General features: G+C 35.1%; 1 protein-coding gene across 2 annotated transcripts in view; it reads left to right on the forward strand.

Moving 5' to 3' along the window:
- PSMD14 (proteasome 26S subunit, non-ATPase 14) overlaps nt 1-21,138 on the forward strand; it is a 48,987-nt gene that overhangs the window by 20,725 nt on the left and 7,124 nt on the right. For both annotated transcript variants that reach the window (XM_040602983.1, XM_040602984.1), the window contains 5 exons: nt 2,849-2,920; nt 3,234-3,353; nt 4,452-4,522; nt 5,488-5,638; nt 18,350-18,457. In XM_040602983.1, the coding sequence (XP_040458917.1) occupies nt 2,849-2,920; nt 3,234-3,353; nt 4,452-4,522; nt 5,488-5,638; nt 18,350-18,457 (522 nt within the window). The remainder of the gene's footprint in view (nt 1-2,848; nt 2,921-3,233; nt 3,354-4,451; nt 4,523-5,487; nt 5,639-18,349; nt 18,458-21,138) is intronic.

Raw genomic sequence — 21,138 nt, forward strand, 5'->3', positions numbered from 1 at the left:
TATTAAATATCCCCTCTTCTGGACCGTCATAAAGGTAAACAAGCATTTGAAAGCTCCAAGAAATATAGAAATAATAAAAGGAAAGATTAGCAATGAGTACGGTAGGGTAACACCCTGCTTTAGTTCCTACTTTTGCTTAAACTAAAGGTAATTTAGTTGCATTGTTAGAGAAACAAAATGTAATTCTGTTTGTCCCTCCCTGTAAGTGCTGAATCTACTGACTGATTGTAAAATGGGAAAGGTTAATGAAGAATAAACTTACAAGTTGTGAACGTAGGTGTCTACATGGGGGACAGAGATGTGATAAAAGTGTTGGCTGCAGGCAGGGTGTCACTGCGGTCTGCCATCTTAATGGACGTTGGAGATTCCATGTAGGAGAGCCTATTCAGGAGCCATACCATAATCTGTGGAATAAACTCCAGTTCAAGCTCCTGATTTTTGAGAAGCTAGTCTCAATGAAACATCAACATTAGCCTGCCAGAAATCACAGAACTACTTATGCTAATTTGGGGGAGATTATTTTTTTAATGCTATTCTTTATTTTAAAAAATACTGAGCAGTGTAGTGGGATGCTTGCTTACAGTGAAATGTTAAACAAAATGTGGGGCAAATGTAGAATATGTATGGTGGTAACAGCATGGATGCTATGGTTCTTCCTGAAGCAGGTTACTGTGTGTGTACTTCTACCTTCACTTTAGACCCTCTCTGGTCTAGAACTGGTCGTAAATTGAAAGAGAGCTTTATGTATGGAGAAGTGGGTTGTTATCAAACTAGGAAGTTTTTTTAATTAAACCCCAACTCATCTGTGCTTTATTCTTAGCAGTGATTAAGTGGAAATACAAGTATTTGTGCTTTCCAAACTATTAAGATTTCTAAGTATAAAGAAGATTATTTAGAATAGACTTAAAGCAGGAGAGATACAGTTAAGAAGGTAAACTTAACACGTTTATGGATTAAAAAAACATAGTAACAGTATCAGAAAATGATTGGACATTTGACACTTTGTCATACAATTTAGTTGTAGTAAATTTGGAGTGATTCAGGTGCTCTGTACATCTGGTTTGTGAAATGTTCTGAAGAACTGCTCGTAGAGTTTTCATCTTAAGTGTAGGGGTAACACTTCTCCACTGGACCATCTCGCTGTTGGGCTGTGGCTAGTCAGGGAAATACTTGATGAAGAGGTGGGATTGATGAAAAATGGACATTCAGCAAGAATGTTATGGAAGGTGAAAAGTTAAACCTGCTGGAAGATTGCTGATGGAAAGGCCAAAGTGACAGAAGAATTAGCAATGAGTAGTAAAGTGAGGGACAACAAATACCAAGAGGTGATGGTCAGCAGTATCAGAGTTGGAAATAAAGTTTTCAGGGTGTTAGGAAGCAGCTGTGGTTGACACAGATCTGTGCATGTATGTGAGTTTCAAAATAAAAAGATTGAATTTAAAATACAAAGATTGATTCTGGAGCTAATAGAGAAGGAATGCATTGACATTGGGGGAAAAAAACCTCAGCTGGATTTTCTTACTGTCTTTAAAGTGTTCTGAAGACTAGATGATGTTTTTGTGTGTGTAAATGTAAAAGTATGCAGAAGGGACAGTTACTATTCAAATTCAAAGTGCTGATTACTTAAGTTCCTGTTTTTATCTTCAGGAGGTGATGGCTTGTGTCAATTGGTATGTCTTTGTTTGATGTCATGTGGATGCACATTGTACTGAATTTTACCACTCTAAATAGAAAAACTAAGAATTTACTCAAGATTTTTCTTTCTTTGCCCGATTTTGCTTACAACTGTAGAATCAAAGTTCTGAATATACAAAATGTTTGTGTAAAGGGACCATTTTTTCCCTCTCAACTTAATGTGGGGTATCTTTTTTTATCGTATTCCAGGGTTGCTTTGTTGCCCTTCTGAGTATACATCACTTAGTGCAGTAACCTTTTGTCTTTTCAGTGGAAATTTGTTGTATACAATTTGGTAATAAAGTAATGATTGTACTGTTAATTGGCTGTAATAAGGTATGCTGATACAGAATTCTGTATGTAAGAGCAATATGTCTCTTGTTCCTCGAGAAAGGGATGTTTAAACTGCTGCCTCCTGTGTTTTTCATTTTCAACTGTACACAGAACCTGTTTCAACCAATCATTCACACCTGGGACAGTTGTGCTAATTTTTGAATAACTACTCATAAGGCAAAGAGCAAAGTATTTTGTTCACAGCTTTTCCACCTAGGGATCGGAGGTCCGTTTTTTCTCTCACTGTACCAGTGTATCTGCAAAGTACTCCCATAGCCTTTATCTGCAAGTCCTCTTTAGCTGAAAGCTGATGAAGCAAAGGGAAATTGCTGTTTGTGTTGGTGCCAGTTAATCATGCTAGCCCAGCAGCATTTACATTCACACCACTGCAAGAAACACATAGTTAATTGGAGAACTGGCCGTATTTTACAGCTGACGAAGGTTAGCATTGCAGCAAGGCTGACTAATGGGAACTTACCTGACTCTTAGCCTGCATGTCTTGTAGCAGGTTAGTACCCAGTGCACTACCTGCCAGTTTTTTATTTGACTGATTCTGGTAAGATTGCTCTTTAGATTGGTATGGTTTTGAGGTGGGTGGGGTAGACAGGGGGTGATGGCTAGGTGACTTGTATTACAGAGTAGTTTAGTGAAGGAAGGTGCTGTAAAGAAGCGTTTTGGTTTGCTTTTTTTTTTTGGTTTGTTTATAAGAACTGCATCTAACACAAAGTCACAATTATATATGCATTTTTCTGTAAGTTTTGTAATATGGAAAACAAAAGAAAATGTTTAGAAACAGCAGAATAACAATGGTAGAGAAAATAACTATTTATTCTTTTCATAGGGGCCACCAACAGATGCTCCTGCGGTCGATACAGCAGAACAGGTTTATATCTCTTCCCTTGCACTGCTGAAAGTAAGTGTTCTGTGTGTACTGCATCTGTGTATAGTGCTGGAGAATAGAGCATCTGGCACCTATCCAAAGTTTATGACTCGTGCTGGTCAGACAAATTTTTAAAATAAATTGCTACTATTTGGAACGCTTAGAGTAAGAAACTTATTTTAATTACTCTTCTGGTTTTGGCTTCATTTTTACCATTTTATAGTTCCTTACAGTTTCCAAAAGTGCTGCAAGTTGCAAATTATCTATAGATCGACAAAGGCTGAAAGAACTATTCCAAGTCAAACTTGAACCTCAAACATACAGTGTCATTTGGTCTTAATTCCAGATGTTGAAGCATGGTCGTGCTGGTGTCCCAATGGAAGTTATGGGTCTGATGCTCGGGGAATTTGTTGATGATTACACTGTGAGAGTGATCGATGTTTTTGCAATGCCACAGTCGGGAACGGTGAGTTCTTTGCACCTAGACCTTGATAATTTTGTGTGCTTGTTTGTTTTTTTTCCTCATGGTAAACATTATTTAAAAGATTTTCCTGCTTTACCTCATTTATGCAATCTTAAGGTATAACCTACTAGGTATAATTCAAACATCTCTAATGGATTTAAGGGTTTCAGTGAAAAAAAAAAAGTTAAAAAGATTTTTTGTTTTATTCTGTTAGCAAACACTAGTATGTAAGTGTGTATATCAATATATGGAGATGTTATGTTTTTACGTAAGTATATATTGGTAAAACATCACTTACAAGACTTACATAAATTGATAACTTTCAAGAACTCATTTACTGTGAGCCAGGGCAAGGTTTCAAAATGTAAAAAAATTTGATGAGTGTATCATGCCCTTAATTGTGATGGTGCTATAGATATACTTCAAACTTGCTCTCTTTGACAGATCTTAACGGTGGCATGTCTCTTAAATGATATTTTTGTGATGTGAAAAAAAAGTGTGTATTTTAATTTTGACTAAGAATATTCATGTTATGGAGAGATATTTTAAAGAGATGATGAGCCAATGGGTATAATTGGAATTTATGATGCTTTTTTTGTGCAGCTTGAATGGAATATTGTTCTCAAAATCAGCGCAGATCCCTTTCTAGCTCAGAGCTGCACATCAATGAAATAATTTAATTCTTTTGTCCTGAGTTTATTCTGTGCATGTGCATAGTAGAAGTAGAATCTGCAAAAAGCCAGTATGTGATACTTATCTTGGATAAAACTTGTAGAGCTGAACTTGTGAGAAACAACAGACCAGAGTTTGCAGAACAAAAAGAGGAGGAAAAGATTAATTCCTATGCCTATTTAATCGTATTTAGTCATAATAAAGCTAGCTTAAATAGCAATTCAGAAACTTCTTTCGGCATTTTAAAAATCATATTGAAATACATTTATAAAAATTGTATTATACATTTAAAGGTGTTCTGTCAAGTAGTTCTAAAATAGTTGGGTTGCCCTTTTAAACAGAGCTTAATTTTTGTTTGTGGGAAGTAAGAAGTTAAAAAATAATGTTGCTTTATGTACAACTACTACGGTTTTTGTCTGTTCTCATCAGGGTGTCAGTGTGGAGGCAGTTGATCCTGTATTTCAAGCAAAAATGTTGGATATGCTGAAACAGACGGGAAGGTAAGTCACCCTAAAGAGGGCCGACAGTAACAAGTACTCCCTGTATGTTGTTTAGAAGAAGCAGCTGGCTTTCCGCAGAACTAGTGATCTAGGGGCTATTAATAAAGCTTAAAAAGAAAAAATTGGCCCAGAAATCAGGTGAGTAGCATAGCATTTAATTCAGTCCACCTCACGCATTTCATTTGTCAGGAGATTTTCACATTAAACTTGCAGCTTTGATCATTGCACAGAAAAATTGGAATGCTGCTCTATTTAGTATAGGCAGTTACTAGACAGTACCTGCTTAATTCATTCATTCTTTTGTTTCTTGTAATTATAAAAAATTTACAAATTTGTAGCTTATTTATGAGCAATTTTAATGAAAAGAAAGGGAAAATAATTTTGTAAAAGATCCTAGTATTTTTAAAAAAAATTATTTCACTCCTACCTCTCAACAGTTGTCATCTGCTTGCTCAAATTCTTTTACTGTGGGAAAAACTTCAAAATTAATGTTAGCAAAAGGCTCAGCAGCTGAACAGAATAGTGCAAATTGCTTTTTGACTGAGTTCCTAGTTCTGCTGCTGGTTTAATTGATATTTAATCCTTTCCCACTGTTGGTTCCCGTTGTCCATATCTGAAATGGACTTTCTGCCGTGAAAATTCAACCCTCGACGCCAAAGGAGTTAAAGAGTAGATATTTACTCAAGTGCTGAAAGGGTAAAAACTGGTTCAGGGAAGGTGTGGTAACAGGGTGAAAAACTGAAAGCATGATCTACCACTGCTAATGTGCATCCCTTAATGATAGCCCTCTTTTGTCGCATTTATTCATGTCCATGTTTTCACCATACTATGGTGAGCAATTTAAATATTTCTGATGGTGTTTTTTTCACAGCTCATCCTAATTTATGCCCTGATACATTACTATTTCTTCTTGCGTTACGTGTTTTTATTTTTAACATAAAATCTCAATGTCCTCTTTGTTTCAGACCTGAGATGGTAGTTGGTTGGTATCACAGTCACCCTGGCTTTGGCTGTTGGTTGTCTGGTGTAGATATCAATACTCAGCAGAGCTTTGAAGCCTTATCAGAAAGAGCTGTTGCTGTGGTGGTGGATCCCATTCAGAGTGTAAAAGGAAAGGTATAGTAGGCTTCCTTTTTTTTTTTTTTTTTTTCTAGGTACTTCGTAAGATTTATTGTAGAAGCACTGTAAATATCTGTAAGTTCTTCATTTCTGGAGGCCCATTCTGCATTAAAAAATAAATTTTAAAATTCTTATCGGAAACAAAAAGATCATTTTTAGTTTATTCTGCATCTTGCATCAGTAGTCCTTAAACAGGCTGGAAGTCTTTGATATTGTCAGTACACTTAACCAATCATAATCCTCCCTTAATATTCTGCTATTCAGGTGTCACTCAACATGTTGGCAACTAATAATCCAAGTATACATTGTTTCAGATATTACATTTTAGCCACAAAATCTAAGATCAATTACTAACAGATTGGAATAGGTTCAGCCCCTTAACGTGGGTACTAACTGAGAAGGCATTGATTTATAGGCGTTGCATATGATGGCTTTTAGTATCATTTCTATTCCAAATGTTTTGGGCAATAAAACTTTACAGAAGACTTGGTATTAAGCGTTTGAGTTTGAGAAGGGTGCAGATAAATGATTAAGTATGTTAAATGATTATGAAAGGAGATTAACTTGCAAAGCATATTGGGTTATAGTTGTCCTTTGTTGAAATCTCTTTTGTTCTTGTTTAGTTCTCTTTTTATTTCTTTCTAGCCCCATATGCCATTTTCCTATTTCCTGCCTCATGACAGCAGGGAGCAGCTCTATTATCACCTTCACAGAGCTGTCTGCAAATGTGAGAGGCAATTCGATTTTGCTCAACCACAGGGAGAGTGGATTAGAAAAACTACAGAACGTACAGAAATTGGCTAGGTGGTTTACTGCTTTAAAATACTGCTGAGGTGTTTTGTTTGAGCATGCACTCCCATTGTATTGTAGAATAATTATTGAAATGCGTCATGGTATATATGGATGATATTAATGTAAATTTATAAATATTTAAAAAGTAAGTGTTCATCTTCTGTAAAGCTGTTGTATCCTATATCCTGTTAGACAGATCATAATAAAGCAGCCAAGCAATTCCACGAAGGGTTCCCTTAATTTCATAATAGAATATTCTGAGGCCACAGTTGCGTTTTCAGTTGTTGTTTTTTTTTTTTAATTCTGATTTTATAGCAAATTTGTTTATGTGCCAGGCAATTGAAAAATTAATAGGTTCTGATTGTTAGGCAGCTATTAGACATCTGAATCAATTTTGCTCTCTTTTGAATTGCATAAAGAGTAGAAGAAAATCTAGGTAGTTTTTTTTTTGGGGGGGGGAAATGATGCAGTAGAATATTTCATTACTCCTGACTTATTTTTTCTAGAACTTTCTCTTTTTGCTATTTCTTTTTTTCCCACTCCAATAGAAATGTTGAAATAGGATTCTTTTTATTTTGTCAAAATACAATTTTGTAGGCTATACTAGTAATTAACAGAGACTTCACTAGCAATTAAATCTGTTAAGGAGAAAAGCCTCCCAGTAAATTACACTACTGTTATACCATGCTTGCTCACTAAGTGCCTTTTTAAAAAAAATAAAAATAATATTTTTTTTGCGGCTGTTGTTTGACACAGATGTCATCTTTGAGGGTCTTTGTTCTCTTCAAGAAAATAATCTTTGGCATATTTATTTTGAATGTGAATAAATTTTTGTCCATCTAAACATTTGTCAATTACAGCTCTTCTTATGGCATTGCTGCCAGTACTTGAGATCACTGGAAGTCTTGTAATGTTTGTTTTTCATACATGTCTAGCTGCTACAGTCAGATTAAATTACATTCTCAAGTTTCACATTAAAAAAAAGTTTACATCTGTCATGTTTCTGGCAAGTGCATTCTTAAAAGCTTAGAAATAGAAAGAATCCCCCGAATTCTGAATTCCACTTCTAATTAAGTTATTGTCTTTAGGGATGAGATTGGGCTATGGAATGTGTGTGACTGTTATGATCCTGGTTGGCAAGATCACTTGTATTAAAAGGTATTTTGATTTTAGGTGAACTGAGAACAGACATATTAGAGCTCAGGGGGATTTCTTAGGTGAGCTTTGACTGCTTCACGTGCATGGCTGCCTTAGTATGGTGTCCAGTGCCTCTTCCTATGTTAGACAGCTCAAGATAAGCCTGTTTCAGGGAGCTTGCTTTTTCTCAGCACCAGCAAAAGAACTACTTGTAGAGGTAATTTTGCTGATGTAATGGCCACTGTACTGGTGGGCTTCTGCTTGTGTATGTAGTAATGTGCGTCCAAGATCATTATGCATTATACCTTTTTACTAGCATAACTGTCTGGCAAAAAATTGTAGTGAACATGTGGCATAGAAGATTTTAATGTGGTGTGTTTAGACTGAGATTAGATGTATTTAACAACAAAGTCCAAAATAACACATTAGCTAATTTTAAACCTGCCTCAGGGTGGGTCTGTGCCCATACAAATTGCTGTGGCTTATAGGCGGTGAAGCAGTCATGGTTGTGCTAGTGAAGAACAACTGGGGCAGAGGTTATTTTCTTGTGTCAGGAAGTTGAAATGAATCCTGATGAGGAGGCTTAGGTTCACCTGGGCTAGCTAAAGCATTAAAAAGCACTTTGCCCTGTCACTGGTAGTAAGCAAAAACTTGTTAACTTCTTTGTTAGCTGGCCTCATCTGGATACACATGTTCCAAACACCTAATTGAATGGGGAAGTATAATTGCGATTTAAAGATAAGAACACATATAATTCTCATCAGTTTTAAAAAAATAATAATGTCTTCTTAAAGCCAATGAGGAAAAATAAAAAGCCATATAAAATCCTTATTTAAAATAAAACTCTCATATAGATCTGTGGATTAAATACCAGCTGCTTTAACGACCATTTTAGGACTGGGATATTATAAATATAGTAGGGCACATGAAGGACAAGTAATTCTAAATACTGATCTTATTACTTTACATACATATTCTTGCACATGCAGTATGCTTTCTCATGACTCTGTACCGTATATAGCGATTTTTAGGCTCATAATGTTCTGGCTGCCTGTAAAACAAACCCCCAACAGATCAGTGAATTTTAACTGAAGGTTAATGTTATCAGAACCCAGAGAGAAAAGGTTTTGTTTTGGCTTTTCTGTGAATGAAGTCAAAGTAAACATGCTGAAATATGGCCAGTGGAGCAACCTGGCTAGTTGTTGCTTCATCTTGTAAGTTTATTACTTAGTAATAAACCTTTCTTTTACCGCCTGCAGTTTTCCAGTCTGTGCAATGGGAGTTGTAATATATATTTAGACTAGTCCACGGAAGCAGTAATTTCATTAAAGATCTGGAATAAAGCTAAATATTGACATTTCATATTTATTTCCAACATATATTTTGAAATGGCTGCACAGAGAACTGTATACCTTTGCCAAATGTTAAAAATAAAATTTTTTTTGGACCTTAACTTAGCAGCTGTTCCTCACCTCTTAAGGAAAATATAACTACACTAAACCCATTGTAACATAGTATCTTTAACTTCACAAGCCTTAACTTGCTGTGTTGCACTCGTATATATTAAATCAAGGAAAAAGTGCTGTTTTCCTTTTTGACTTGTTCTAAACTTTAAATTTTTATTATAATAAATTCACCATTTAAAATGGTGTTTCTGAGGCAGTTCATTGGTTTCCCTTGATTAATAATTGGATATATAAAATAAGGATCAGTAAAATATCCAAAATTGTCAGAAGTCCATTTTGTACATCTTAGAAGTTTGTTGGTGCCTGTGGTGTTTAGTAGGATATGTAGCGAAATCTCTTATTCATTCACACAGCAAAATTTCATGTTGTTATATCATAATTCTTCCTAGCATGGCACTGTCAGAAGTATTTGTAGGAAGATCTGTTGGTTTATGACAAAAATCTTTTTTTTTCATTGTTTGCTGAGAAAAAGACTTGTCTTTGCAATAACTTTTTATAAATTCTACTTCGCATGTTAATCACTTCCTGACAGATAAAAACAAATACGATATGCATCCTAATCTTGTGCTTAAACCATATCCCTCCATCTTCATGAAGGAGGTTTTTGCTATGGTATTATATCTTTATCTTAATCTGATTCAAAGAGTACAAGGAGGAAAAAGACATGTTCATTCGAGTAGCCAGGTAAGTCAAAAAGATTCCAGTTGTAAATGGCCTCAGGAGATCGCCTAGTTCAACTGTGTGCAGAGCACAGCGTCAGCATTGGGTTCAGACCAGCTTGCTTAGGGTTTTGTCCACTTGAGTCTTGAGATGCAACAACCTCATGGGCATTCCTGTTCCAGTACTTTATTATTCTTGCCGGTTGGTTGACGGTTATTTTTTTCCTCTTGTGTACAGTCAGCAGCTCCCCATTTCATTTAATTACTCCTGCCACATACATCATTGAAGAACTTTGTTCTGTGGTCCAAGTAACCTTTTCTGGAATTGGAGGGTTTGATACTTCAAAGAGTAGCCAGAATGAGGGCTTGTAGTCTAAAACCATTTTGTTCAAGCAGTTTCTTTTCAGTGGAAGTCGTAAATTGCTTTCTTGTGTTCGATTTATGAAATCTTTAGAATTTTATTCTAAAAGAAGTAACAAATGTGGTGAACTTTATCATTTGTTCTTTTACTCATTTTTAAAGTGTTGGGGAAAAAAATCTTAATCATGTTCTTAGAAGTCCCAAAGAGAAGCAGTTATACCAGGCGTCCTCAAACTTTTTAAACAGGGGGCCGGCACGCGGATGAAGTGGCAGGCAGTCATCTGCGGCTGCTCGGTTTCCCCCCACAACCCCCGGTGGGGGGGGTCTGTAAATACCGGGGGACGGACTGAGGACCCTGGGGGGCTGTATCCAGCCCGTGGGCCGTAGTTTGAGGACCCCTGAGTTATACTGTATGTTTGGGGGTGGGTGGGGTGGGGTAAATACTATTTGTCCTAAAATAGCTATTATCTGGAGACAGAGAGAGAGAAAGATGCTGGTATTATCCTCCTTGTACAAATAGAGAGCTGAGCTGAGTTGCTGCTGAAGTTATATAGCAGAGTTGTGTCTGTCCAAAGCCAAGGTCATCCTGAGCAAGGTGAAAGTCTCAAAGTCCTTTTGAGCTGTTAACAAAGAAAAATAGTTATTTTTAAATGTTCACATTTCTATTTAGAATGATAAAGCATTCTACACCTGTCATTAAAGTGTGGTGGCTCAAATACTATACTTTGTAATTTTGTAGTATTCCAGCATGTTTTTAATTCTTATTTTGCTAATGAGATTTTGTCCATTTTTCGTAATGGACAAAATGTATGTAGGCATAGGACAATATGATACTGCAAAATTAATGGATCATATAGTTGAATAGAGCTTTGTTTTTCATTTGCTGGATGACCTGTTCTGGTGACCTCTTCCATAAAACACTCCTCTTCCCCTTTTTTTTTTGCCTGCTGGTACTTCTAAATCTTGGTGACAACCTGTGTGTAATTAGATATTTATATGAGTAATATGGTTTTGTTAATACCTGATTTCAGGTTTTAACTCTTCAGAGAAATAGATGGCATTTTGTTGAGTGCTGATCATGAGAATAGTGATTTGCAAATAGTTTTGATCTCATCTGCTGCTTCTGCATTCTAATTTAGATTAAATTTTCTATACATACACTGAGTCTAGTGACTTACGTGGAGAAAGACAGCTGAACTCTTTTTTCTGAGACAGTTTTTGTATTGCAAATCTTTCCAACTTATCAAGACAAATGTGGATGTGGATGGGTTTATGACTTGGTAATTACGTGATAGTTTAAAAGAGTGAAGCCAAAAGCAGACAGAGATTTAACAGTTACCCTTCTGAATGTTGGAATTACCATCTAGCCTAAAAATTTTTCTTGAGCTGAACATAAGTCTTACACTAGTTTTCTGAAAGATTGCATGTTTTCAGACCTCCACTCTTTTATCAGAGTGGTATTATTTTTCCTTTGAAGCTGTCCTTTTTGCTTGTTTGTTTGAATCAACCACAGGATTTAGGAGATGGTGACTGTTTTTTTAAGAAGGCAGAAAAAAAGCAATCCTTTTAAATGAGATGTGTGGAGACGCCACTGTAATGCCTGAAATTTGAAATCTAAATTAGCCCCATTAAGAATTAAGTTTGTGAGAACTTTAAGTAGATTGGAGCTATCTAACAAGATGTTCTTTATATACCCAGCTCCCCCTCCCTGCTTCATGTATTTGTCTTAATAACCTTTACCTTAATAAATCTTCTCTAGATACAAGTGAATTCAACTGTCGTTAGGGTACAGCTTGAAAGTATTAATTAAAAACAACTAAACAAAACAGTAAATTGGCTATATTGTCACTGCTGCTTTGGAGACATGCGTTTTCATTGTGAATTGTTATGAAGATAATATTTTACAAGAAAATGTGGTTTAAAACATGTGATACCTACAATTTTATGTCAGGATCTTTTATACCAGGAACAACTTTCATTGTTAGAACTGGCCGTGCTAACACTTTTCTATTGTAATGGGAAAAATTCTAAAATACAGAAGATAACTTCACAATGTGTAATTCTGTTTGAAATTCAAGGGTACATTTGTGTACATTTTGTATAATGTCTGGTACATTCCGATGCTCTTACAGTACTGTGGTATTTCTTAACATTGACTGAACAGAGCGTTTGGTGCAGTAACCTGCATGTCAAAGACGAAAAACACCCTAATTTGATCTGGGCAAGAACTGAGTTTTGATAGAAGCCTGATTTGGAGAATAAGAAAGTAGATATGTTTGTGGTGGGCTTGATTACTGTTGATTCAATAAAGATTGATGTACTTTTTCCTGAAGAATCATATTTGTAAGAGATTATTGCATCTGCACTACTGTGTAGGTTACTCTGTGTTTTTAGTTCAGGATGTGTTTTTCTAAACCTAGACATAAACTACAGTTTATTGAACTGTTCTATTATTGCCAGTATATCACTGTTTTGTTTAAAACCCAGCATTTTTTAGAGTAGTTGCATATATTCAGAATAACATAATTTGTGTATTTTACTTTTTTTTTAATGGGATGACAAATCTGTTAATGCTGGCTTCTCAAATTTGTTATGCAACGTCTTTTGAACTTGCGCTGATTTAAGTGATGTATGTTTATGTACTAAACCATTTACATAGGTTACTTCAGTTCATGCCCTTCCCTTAAATAACAAAAGTTCCAAAAAGACTTTTTGTTGAAAAGTATTAAATGTTTAATTTCCTTTTTTCCATGGTAGATGTAGAATAGTCCATTTATCTTCATTAAGGCATATAGCTTTAAAACTTGTGGGTTTGCTATTTGGGAGTTATGGATGCATGCCCTCACTTGTCAAAATAAATGTATTATGCTGTAGTTCTCTCCCCTCCCAGTATGGATATTCAAGTTGTACTGTGGATTTGACCGCAAGTAAGCAATTCTCTAAGGATAGAGAAGGAAAATGCACATACTCCTAGGAATATATTTTCTAGAGCTAAAATTGACATTTTATAAATAATTTCCATGTTGCAAACTTCAAACTCACAATCACGGCAATTCAGTGATATGCATTTGGCATGAGTCAGTTTCAGTTCTTAGTGCTTTTCATTGGAAATGGCATAAAAAGTAAAATTTCTTTGAATTTTTTATGTTGTGGGCTTGCAGGGGACAGAAGATGTTCTTCACTTGTAGTTGTCTAACCGTGCATGGCAGCATAAATAACGAAATGGTCATAAACCTGAGCTGCACTTCTCGGGTCACATGTTCCATTTCATTTTTAAAGCATCTAGAAACAAACTAAGCAGTTGATAACAGGTCAGTTGCAGGTGATAAAAGAGATTTTAGATGGGACATTACTTCTTTTTCCACACCTGGCATAACCACATTATATCCTTCACAGAGTTGTCTTTAAGCACTGGTATGTTTGTTCATAAACATATGGCATAAACAATACATCACTATTTGAATTCCAAGGACACAACACATTTTTAAAGATAGTCACCGTATGCCATAGATTCTTCACTGGAAAAAATATTGATGTTATAAATGTTTTTAATTTAAACAAAAAAGGCTGAGTTATTTCTAACTGAAGTTTACCATTAAAATATAGTGGGTTTTGCAAAACAGAACTGTTTCTTTCAGTATTGCTTATAGATTTAATATTGGAAGGATTTAAGAATAAAGTGTGTAAAGTATCCTGGACATTCTCTTAATTTTTTTGTTGTTGTTTTTGTAAAAAATACCCACCGAGTTACAAAGATTGTTTTAGAAAAAGTGGTAATAGATACAATGGCATTCACACTCTCAGAAGAAGCTAAAATAAGTCTGGCTACTAAGGATCCTACATTTTCATCAAGCCATTATTTTTACTAACTATGCAGATTATGAAAGGCCCGATTTTTATGTAGTTAGCAATTGAGGAGTCCAGTGCTTCTCTCAGATTGTGAATTACTATGAATCATATTAATTATAGCTTTTCTCAAATGTATTAAGTACGCTGAAGATAATTGTAAATTTTGTTTCTAGAGATACATTATGCAGGCTCAACTGTGGGTTGTTGACCCCAGGAAAATGCTTTAAAAATGCTGTATAGTTATTGTTTTTAAGATTATTATGCTTTTTGAAGCTAAGACAGATGTACAAAAAGATGCAGTTTTTATTTTGTATTGGCAGCTTCCAAATATTTAGTATCTATTTCCAAGAGCTGCAATTAGTAAAGCATCCATGGTACTGAAATCCACACATCCCACAAGCTAATTATATTTGCAAGGTCAGATTGAATACATATTTTCAGAAAAATAAAGGGTTATATAAATGTGTCTTCTACTTGGCTGTTATATCACAGTTTGTTGATCTGGAGTATAATGTGTACAATTCACAAATTTGTCTGATAACAGAAAGTGGTGTGTGATTGTGTTTATTTTACTAACCAGTATATTCACAGCAATCACTTCCAAATATCTCTCCAGTAAAGATGTGTTAATTACAAAACAGACAAGGTCTTCTATTATATTAAAGCTACTAACAAGAAGACAGCAGGAATCACACATGTAAATAGCATCATCAACCCCTATTTTAGTCCTCTGTTTTGATCTGTGAGTTGCGCATAGACCAAAGGTGCTATTAAAGACTCAGTATATGAAATAGGCAGCATTATATGAACAAAATTTATTCAACAAGAAAACAGACCTTTAACATGAATTTAACAAGCCTGAGAAATTATAAACTCTCATATGCTGCAGATTCATGCAGTGATAATAAACAAAAAAGGAAAGTAAGAGGTTTCCTTAAGCTAGCCAAACTGCTAATGGTTTTGTTATAAGCTGTCTGCTGTTGAAATGACCTCTGAGAAGTCTGAAGACACTTATACTGGGAAAAATTAAATGGTCAGAGTGGTTAAAGAGTTGCACTATGGAAGTGCAGTCAAAAAAAATATTCTGCCTTTGTATTTCTGGAAAATAGGCCAATGCATCGACTTCTGTTTTAACTTTTTTATGTCTTTACAGAAAGAGAATTTAGCAGGAAGCTTGGAAACTAGTTTTTGCTAAACCAGTGCATACTGCATTAGGTAATTTAAGTACAATGAAAGCTTAAAATTCTGGGATGAGAAATACTGAATTCTTACAACAAAAATCTAAGTAACTGAGTGTGGGGTTTTGTGCTGCTTTTAATTAATCTTTAGAGGTTCTTTGTTCAAAATGCTGTGTCTAAAGTTTCTGTCATAGAATACGGGGTGACCATGTTGCTGTCATCTGATTGCATCATGCTGTACTTCAAAATACACAAACGTAGAGAGGAGACTTCAGCTTGTACACACCTCCAAGTGCTCACCAGGGCTTTTTATTGAATCTTACTGTGGCATAATTAACACCTACTTCACCCATTGCTCATTAGTACACTGGACATTAATGAGTCTATTTATTTTGATATAATCCTCTAAAGGAGGGACTGATTTGTGCTCGGTGTGAAAAAAGCAATTATATTTCATAGAAATGAATATGTAGGATTTATTGTTGTATTTATGTTTTTATTGCGTATTAGATCTAAATTTAGCCTCCAGGTTGTTGAGTATGTTAGTTTCTTTAAGATGGTTGCTATAGTGATGGCAGTAAATTCCTTTAATCTTAGTGTAGTTAAAGTATTTAGTTACCATTCGTCGTCACAGTGCAACTGAGATGAGAAATATGCACACGCATACTTTTTGTACCTCTCTGAGATTGTAAAAATTGCAATTTTATTCCTTTTAAAAGCATAATATTTGTGAACTTAATATTTCATACCACTTTTTATTAGATTGGTATTTGTTCTATTTAGGAAATACTTGCATTTCATTCCTTCAGGAGAACAGATAGAGAAGACATTCCTTTCCTGCACAGGTAGTACCTGAAACAAAGAAAATTACTTCTGGTCAGAATTAAGATGGTAGAGTAATACTCAGTATCACTCAGAAATATTTTAGCAGCTAGTTCTCAAATTTTAATGTGAAATTTATCCAAACATAACCTTGAGAATACCAACTGAAATGTTGAATTTATTATCAAAACCAAGTTTAATTGTTTTTTTATTGTGGGTTTTCTTCTTATTTTACATTACTCAAGTCCCAAAACAAATACATGCTGGACTGCCATTTGGTTTTGGATAAGCTCAACATTGTATAGCAAAGTTCTGACTTAAACTTGAATCTAGAAGCATGGCTGTTCTTTATAAAGCAGCTCCTTGTGATTATAGTTACTGCCAAGTTCATGTTTCTTGCTCCTCCGGATAAATTTTTACTTGCTTGGGATTTTTTTTCTCCTTACCTAGCTAGTATCTGGAGAGCCTGTGCTGTCTAATTCTTTTGCTTTGCTTGACTTTTTAATTTATACTGCCTGTTTGTTATGGTCAGGCATTTCCAGGTGTTCATAAATCAGAGCATCTGGTTAAAATGGAATGCAGAGAGATACATAAAAAAACTTGTCACAAGTGTTTTGAGATGGGGAGAAATCTGATAGTGATAAAAAAGGAAAAAAATACAGTAATTTTGTATGTTACCACAAAGAATGTATGGATATATACAAACTATTCCTGATCTTTTTCAGAATTAAGGTTTTTTACATGCAGTTCCTTTTTTTATAGCATTAGTATCAGATGGCATGTTTCTGCATATTAAGTCTGAATTGTGTTTTGTTCCTATTATTGTTCAGAAAAAATTGTCACTGTTAACTAACTCACTTTGAGTCACAACCTAGCATTTTTAATAAAGAAGTGGGGTTTTTAACACTTTCTGCATGCAGTTTTAAGACATGACTTATGTATGTGGGTCTGGCCAGTCAACCGAGAGTCCAGGTAATGGCCCGTAGTGGCACAGAGTCACTCAACACGGCTGAAATAGTTGGGTCTCAATAGTAAATACAACAGGTGATAAGTTACTAGGCTTTTTCAGTTTACACTTGGCTCATTTTTTTTTTTGTTATAAGTACTTTCCAGTTAATTTTATGTCCACAGGAATGACCACTATGTTCATATTGTACTCCTAAGAAATTGCATATATATTTAATTATTTGTGTAAATGGAGAGGAAAATGCTAGAACGAGGTGGGAGACTGGGATGTTGCTTTCTCTTCAGCCTTTCTGTGACAGTGATTGATTCCTTGGTTGTTCAACATAAAAGATTTGGTTCGGATCTGATTCCTCAAAATACCAAACAAGCCATATAAATGCATTTGTTGTTGTGCAATCCGTAGTGTGGAGAGGAAGAGAATAAAAATGACTAGAAAAGCTGTTAAAAGGACATTTAAACCATTTAGTTTAATAAAATAGAATAACTTCAAACATATGCAGACAAGCTGCCTGCAAAGTATGCCTGGCTCTGCTTCTGTGGACGCACGGGCTGTATGTCCACTGGTCCAAGTAAAAGACTGGGGCCTAAACGAGAAATCTTGTCTTGCAGTTATGACTCTGTAATGGTGAGTACCCAGTAAGAGTGAGTTTGAGCGTGGTGTTGGTATGTTCTCGGTTCTGCTTCACCTCATATAGGTGTTGGATGGGGGGGGACACACGGGACGACACAGGTTTGTATGAGGTCGTGAAATCTTATTTCCAAACATTTTCATAGAGAAATTTAGCACAGGAAAGACTAAAAATCAGTGACTTTTTTACTTTATTTGCAATGAAATAGCACTGAATACTACCTACCGTGTACCTTTAAATCATAAATGACCTTGGTTTTCTTCTACTCTATTTTTTACTCTTGAGCATGACACTGACAAGGACTTTTTAATCCATCAGACAGTTTATAGACCCTTTCGTAGTCACAAGAAGCAAAAAGCATCTGACTAGAAGGGAATACATGGGGCAAGTTCCTTGCTGGCTATAATTTTGTTGTCATTTCAAGTATTGTGGTAGTATAATTGATGTGACAGGACTGGGCTTTAGTCTTGGTCCCTTAGCTTGTGCTCACTTTCAGTTTTAGTCTCTCTCTGTCATTCATTTTGATGGGATAAGATTTAGGTGACAAACATATGCATACCTTTGAAGCTGAGAGTAAGCGTACATAAAAAATGTTATATGATGATATCATGTATATAAAACTTAGAGCTCCGTGGAAAAGGTAATAATTGGTGTCACCTTATAATACAAGGTAGTGTAGTGTGCTGATAGCATAGCCAGCAGGAGGCTTTTTTTTATTAATATTATAATTAAATGATTTTCTGGATAAAGGCCAAAACCAGATGAGACTTGATTGTGCCTTGTCCGCTGTTGCTTGGTGGTATTAGTTGCATTTTCTAAAAAGAATTGACTTGACATCTTGTTTTTACAGGTTGTTATTGATGCCTTCAGATTGATCAATGCTAATATGATGGTCTTGGGACACGAACCAAGACAAACAACTTCAAATCTGGGTCACTTAAACAAGCCATCTATCCAGGTAAAACCCAGTGTTGATAGTCCTGTAAATGGCAAGGTTTTGCAATCCCCAATTGCAATTTTGGGAAAGGTACCTAAACACAGTAAGCTACAAATTGTTTATTGTTCTCTCTGTAGCATGCTTCTGTATGCATTTATAATTGATGTGATTCATCAATGAGTTAGATACGTGAAGGGTTTAAAACTGAGCCCTAAATTAGCTACCTAAGTGTGGATGCATGTATAATATATACCGCAAAGGTTAAAGTACAGATTTATGGAAATACAAACTTAAAGTGACAATTGATGGCATAGTATGTGATGCAAGATAGGTACTGTTATCAGTACTGCAATTAAAAAAATGCTGCTTATTAACATATCTCCTTTCCTAAAGATAAATTGTTTTGAAGCAAATTATGGAAAAAGTTCCATCCTTATTAATAATCTTGACTTTCTACTATATGCTTATGTGAGTTCTTGCTTAATATGTAATCTAGATTTAACCTTGTATTCTGTCTCAAATAACTGATCTCTGATTTTTATATAATGCTGTAATTTGCTGAATAAAATGGTGGAGTAGGAAAGTCGATGGATAAATGTTTCATTGGCTTCAACTGTAATGCTTCTTTTGAGTATGTTGTCTTATATTTCTGTGCAAGCATTTGTGAAACAAAGGGTTCAGTTTGATCTCTGAAGCTGACTTGTGCTAGTAAAGCAAAAATGTTGGTCTTTGATGAAGCAAACCTTTATTTTGAGAAACAGCTTCTGTCCTGAAACAAGTATCCTCTGGAGTAATTAGTGCTTTTATCTGTGTCATTCTTCTGCCTCAATGTTTTTTCCTTTTTTCTCTCCAGAAAACTTTTTTCCCCTTACTATGTATTCTAAAAGGCATGTGTACTTGAAACTGTGAAGCCTGATTCCTGCTCTTTTGATCCATTTCTTGAACAATAAAAGTAGTATTTTCTAGATAAACATCCAAGAAAAAGACTGTATGCTAGTCATAGTAGAACTGAAATAAGGGCTAAACTTGTGCTGTAAGAGAGCTGTCCTTTGCGAGTCACTGGATCACCCTACCCCTATCTTTCAAAAGATCAGTTGTTTTTTATTACTAATGCATTGAAACCCTTTACTAGTGATAAAAATGCTAGCCAAAGAAATCTGGCAATTAAAGAGGGTCTGCTTCAGGAGGTTGTTGTGGTTTACTTTTGATTTTTTGAATCAGTAAAAACTGGAGGCTGTAACGAGGGAGTATGAAATAAGCAGCTAATACTCTTGATTGGATATATAGGCAAGCCAATACTTGCATGTTTCAGGGCTTTTCTAACAGAGCTTTTCTGGACTGTTTGTAATGACCTCCCTTGTAAACCTCTGTAGTATTGTTCAACTTCATTATTTTAAGATCACGGTCTACAGCATGGCATGTTTTGGCCATGGGAGGTTTGGGTTTCTGATGTTAGAGTGAGTATTTTTTGTTTGTGTTAGTTTTTTGCAAGCTGGCAGTGAGTTGTTGCAAATGTCGCTGTTAAGCTAAAAATCATAGTTTAAAATTATGCTCTGTTCTTAAAACTGAAAGGGCTCTTGCAGCATTGTTTTGCTTTTATTCTAAGCTTGTGAATAAAATTCTGACCCAGTTGAGGCCAGCAACAAACTTAATAATTGGTTTCAGCTGGGCTAGAAGCAGGACTTTAAGATATTCCTTAAAATCTCAGGAATAATAGTAGTATGTGGCTTGACTTCATTCCTTTTTTGGTGATTTTTCTTGCGTTCCCTTATCCACAGCTTTTTTTTATTTGCTCTTTGTGCATCCAATTTGTAAAGCTTGTGGGAACAAAATGCACAGAGAACAAGTTTTGCTTTTAAATTGTTTTATGGGTTTCAATTTAACCTGTTGCAGTGGCTAAATTGCAATTACTGTTCAGGTTTGAAGTGAAATGGTTGTTTACCTTTTAGATTTGTCTGCTCTTTTAAAGAGTGGCTTTGGAAGGGGAAAGGAAAGAGAGAGGATAGTGGGGGAAGGCAAAGATATTTGTCAAATTTTAGGAGCTTTAGAAAACTCCCTAAATATCTGCAACTTTAAACACAAACCCCACAACCTGATCTGCAGTCATTTTGAGTGGGTAAGAAAATGGCAGTGGAAGCTACTTATTGCTAATAGTTTCAACCATAAATTACTTTATTGATGGTAAAACCTGTGTTCTACAATTTTAATTACAATGTGGCACAATTAATGGTTATCTTGAATGGCTGGTTCTTGTAAATGTAACCATTCAAGTAGTTTTTTATTTTTGTGTATATTTGCAGAATAAATCTGTTTGAAATGTATATATGAGAACATTTTCAGCTTTCATACAGATAATTTTGGAATTAAGTTGTATAAGATACAAATACACATTCATTCTGTGTAGCTTTAAAGAATATATTTAAACATAAATAGGTGGAATGATTAAAACAGGAAATATTTACAAGCAATTCTGCATATTTTATTTATGATTTATCATATCTCATTTCCAAATGTATACATCATATGTAAACTTTTACTTGAAAAATAGACAATTTTAGTTGTGATGAGAATTTATCATAGAATTTTTCTTAACCCCACACACCCCTCAAATATTAATCCAGCTCTCCTTTAAGTCATAAATGTAAACCAAAAAATAATGTGATGCACATGAGCAAAAGAGAAGATGCATGCATATAGATGTC

This window comes from Falco naumanni, chromosome 8 (genome assembly GCF_017639655.2).
Source record: "Falco naumanni isolate bFalNau1 chromosome 8, bFalNau1.pat, whole genome shotgun sequence".
In the NCBI taxonomy this organism is placed as follows: domain Eukaryota; kingdom Metazoa; phylum Chordata; class Aves; order Falconiformes; family Falconidae; genus Falco; species Falco naumanni.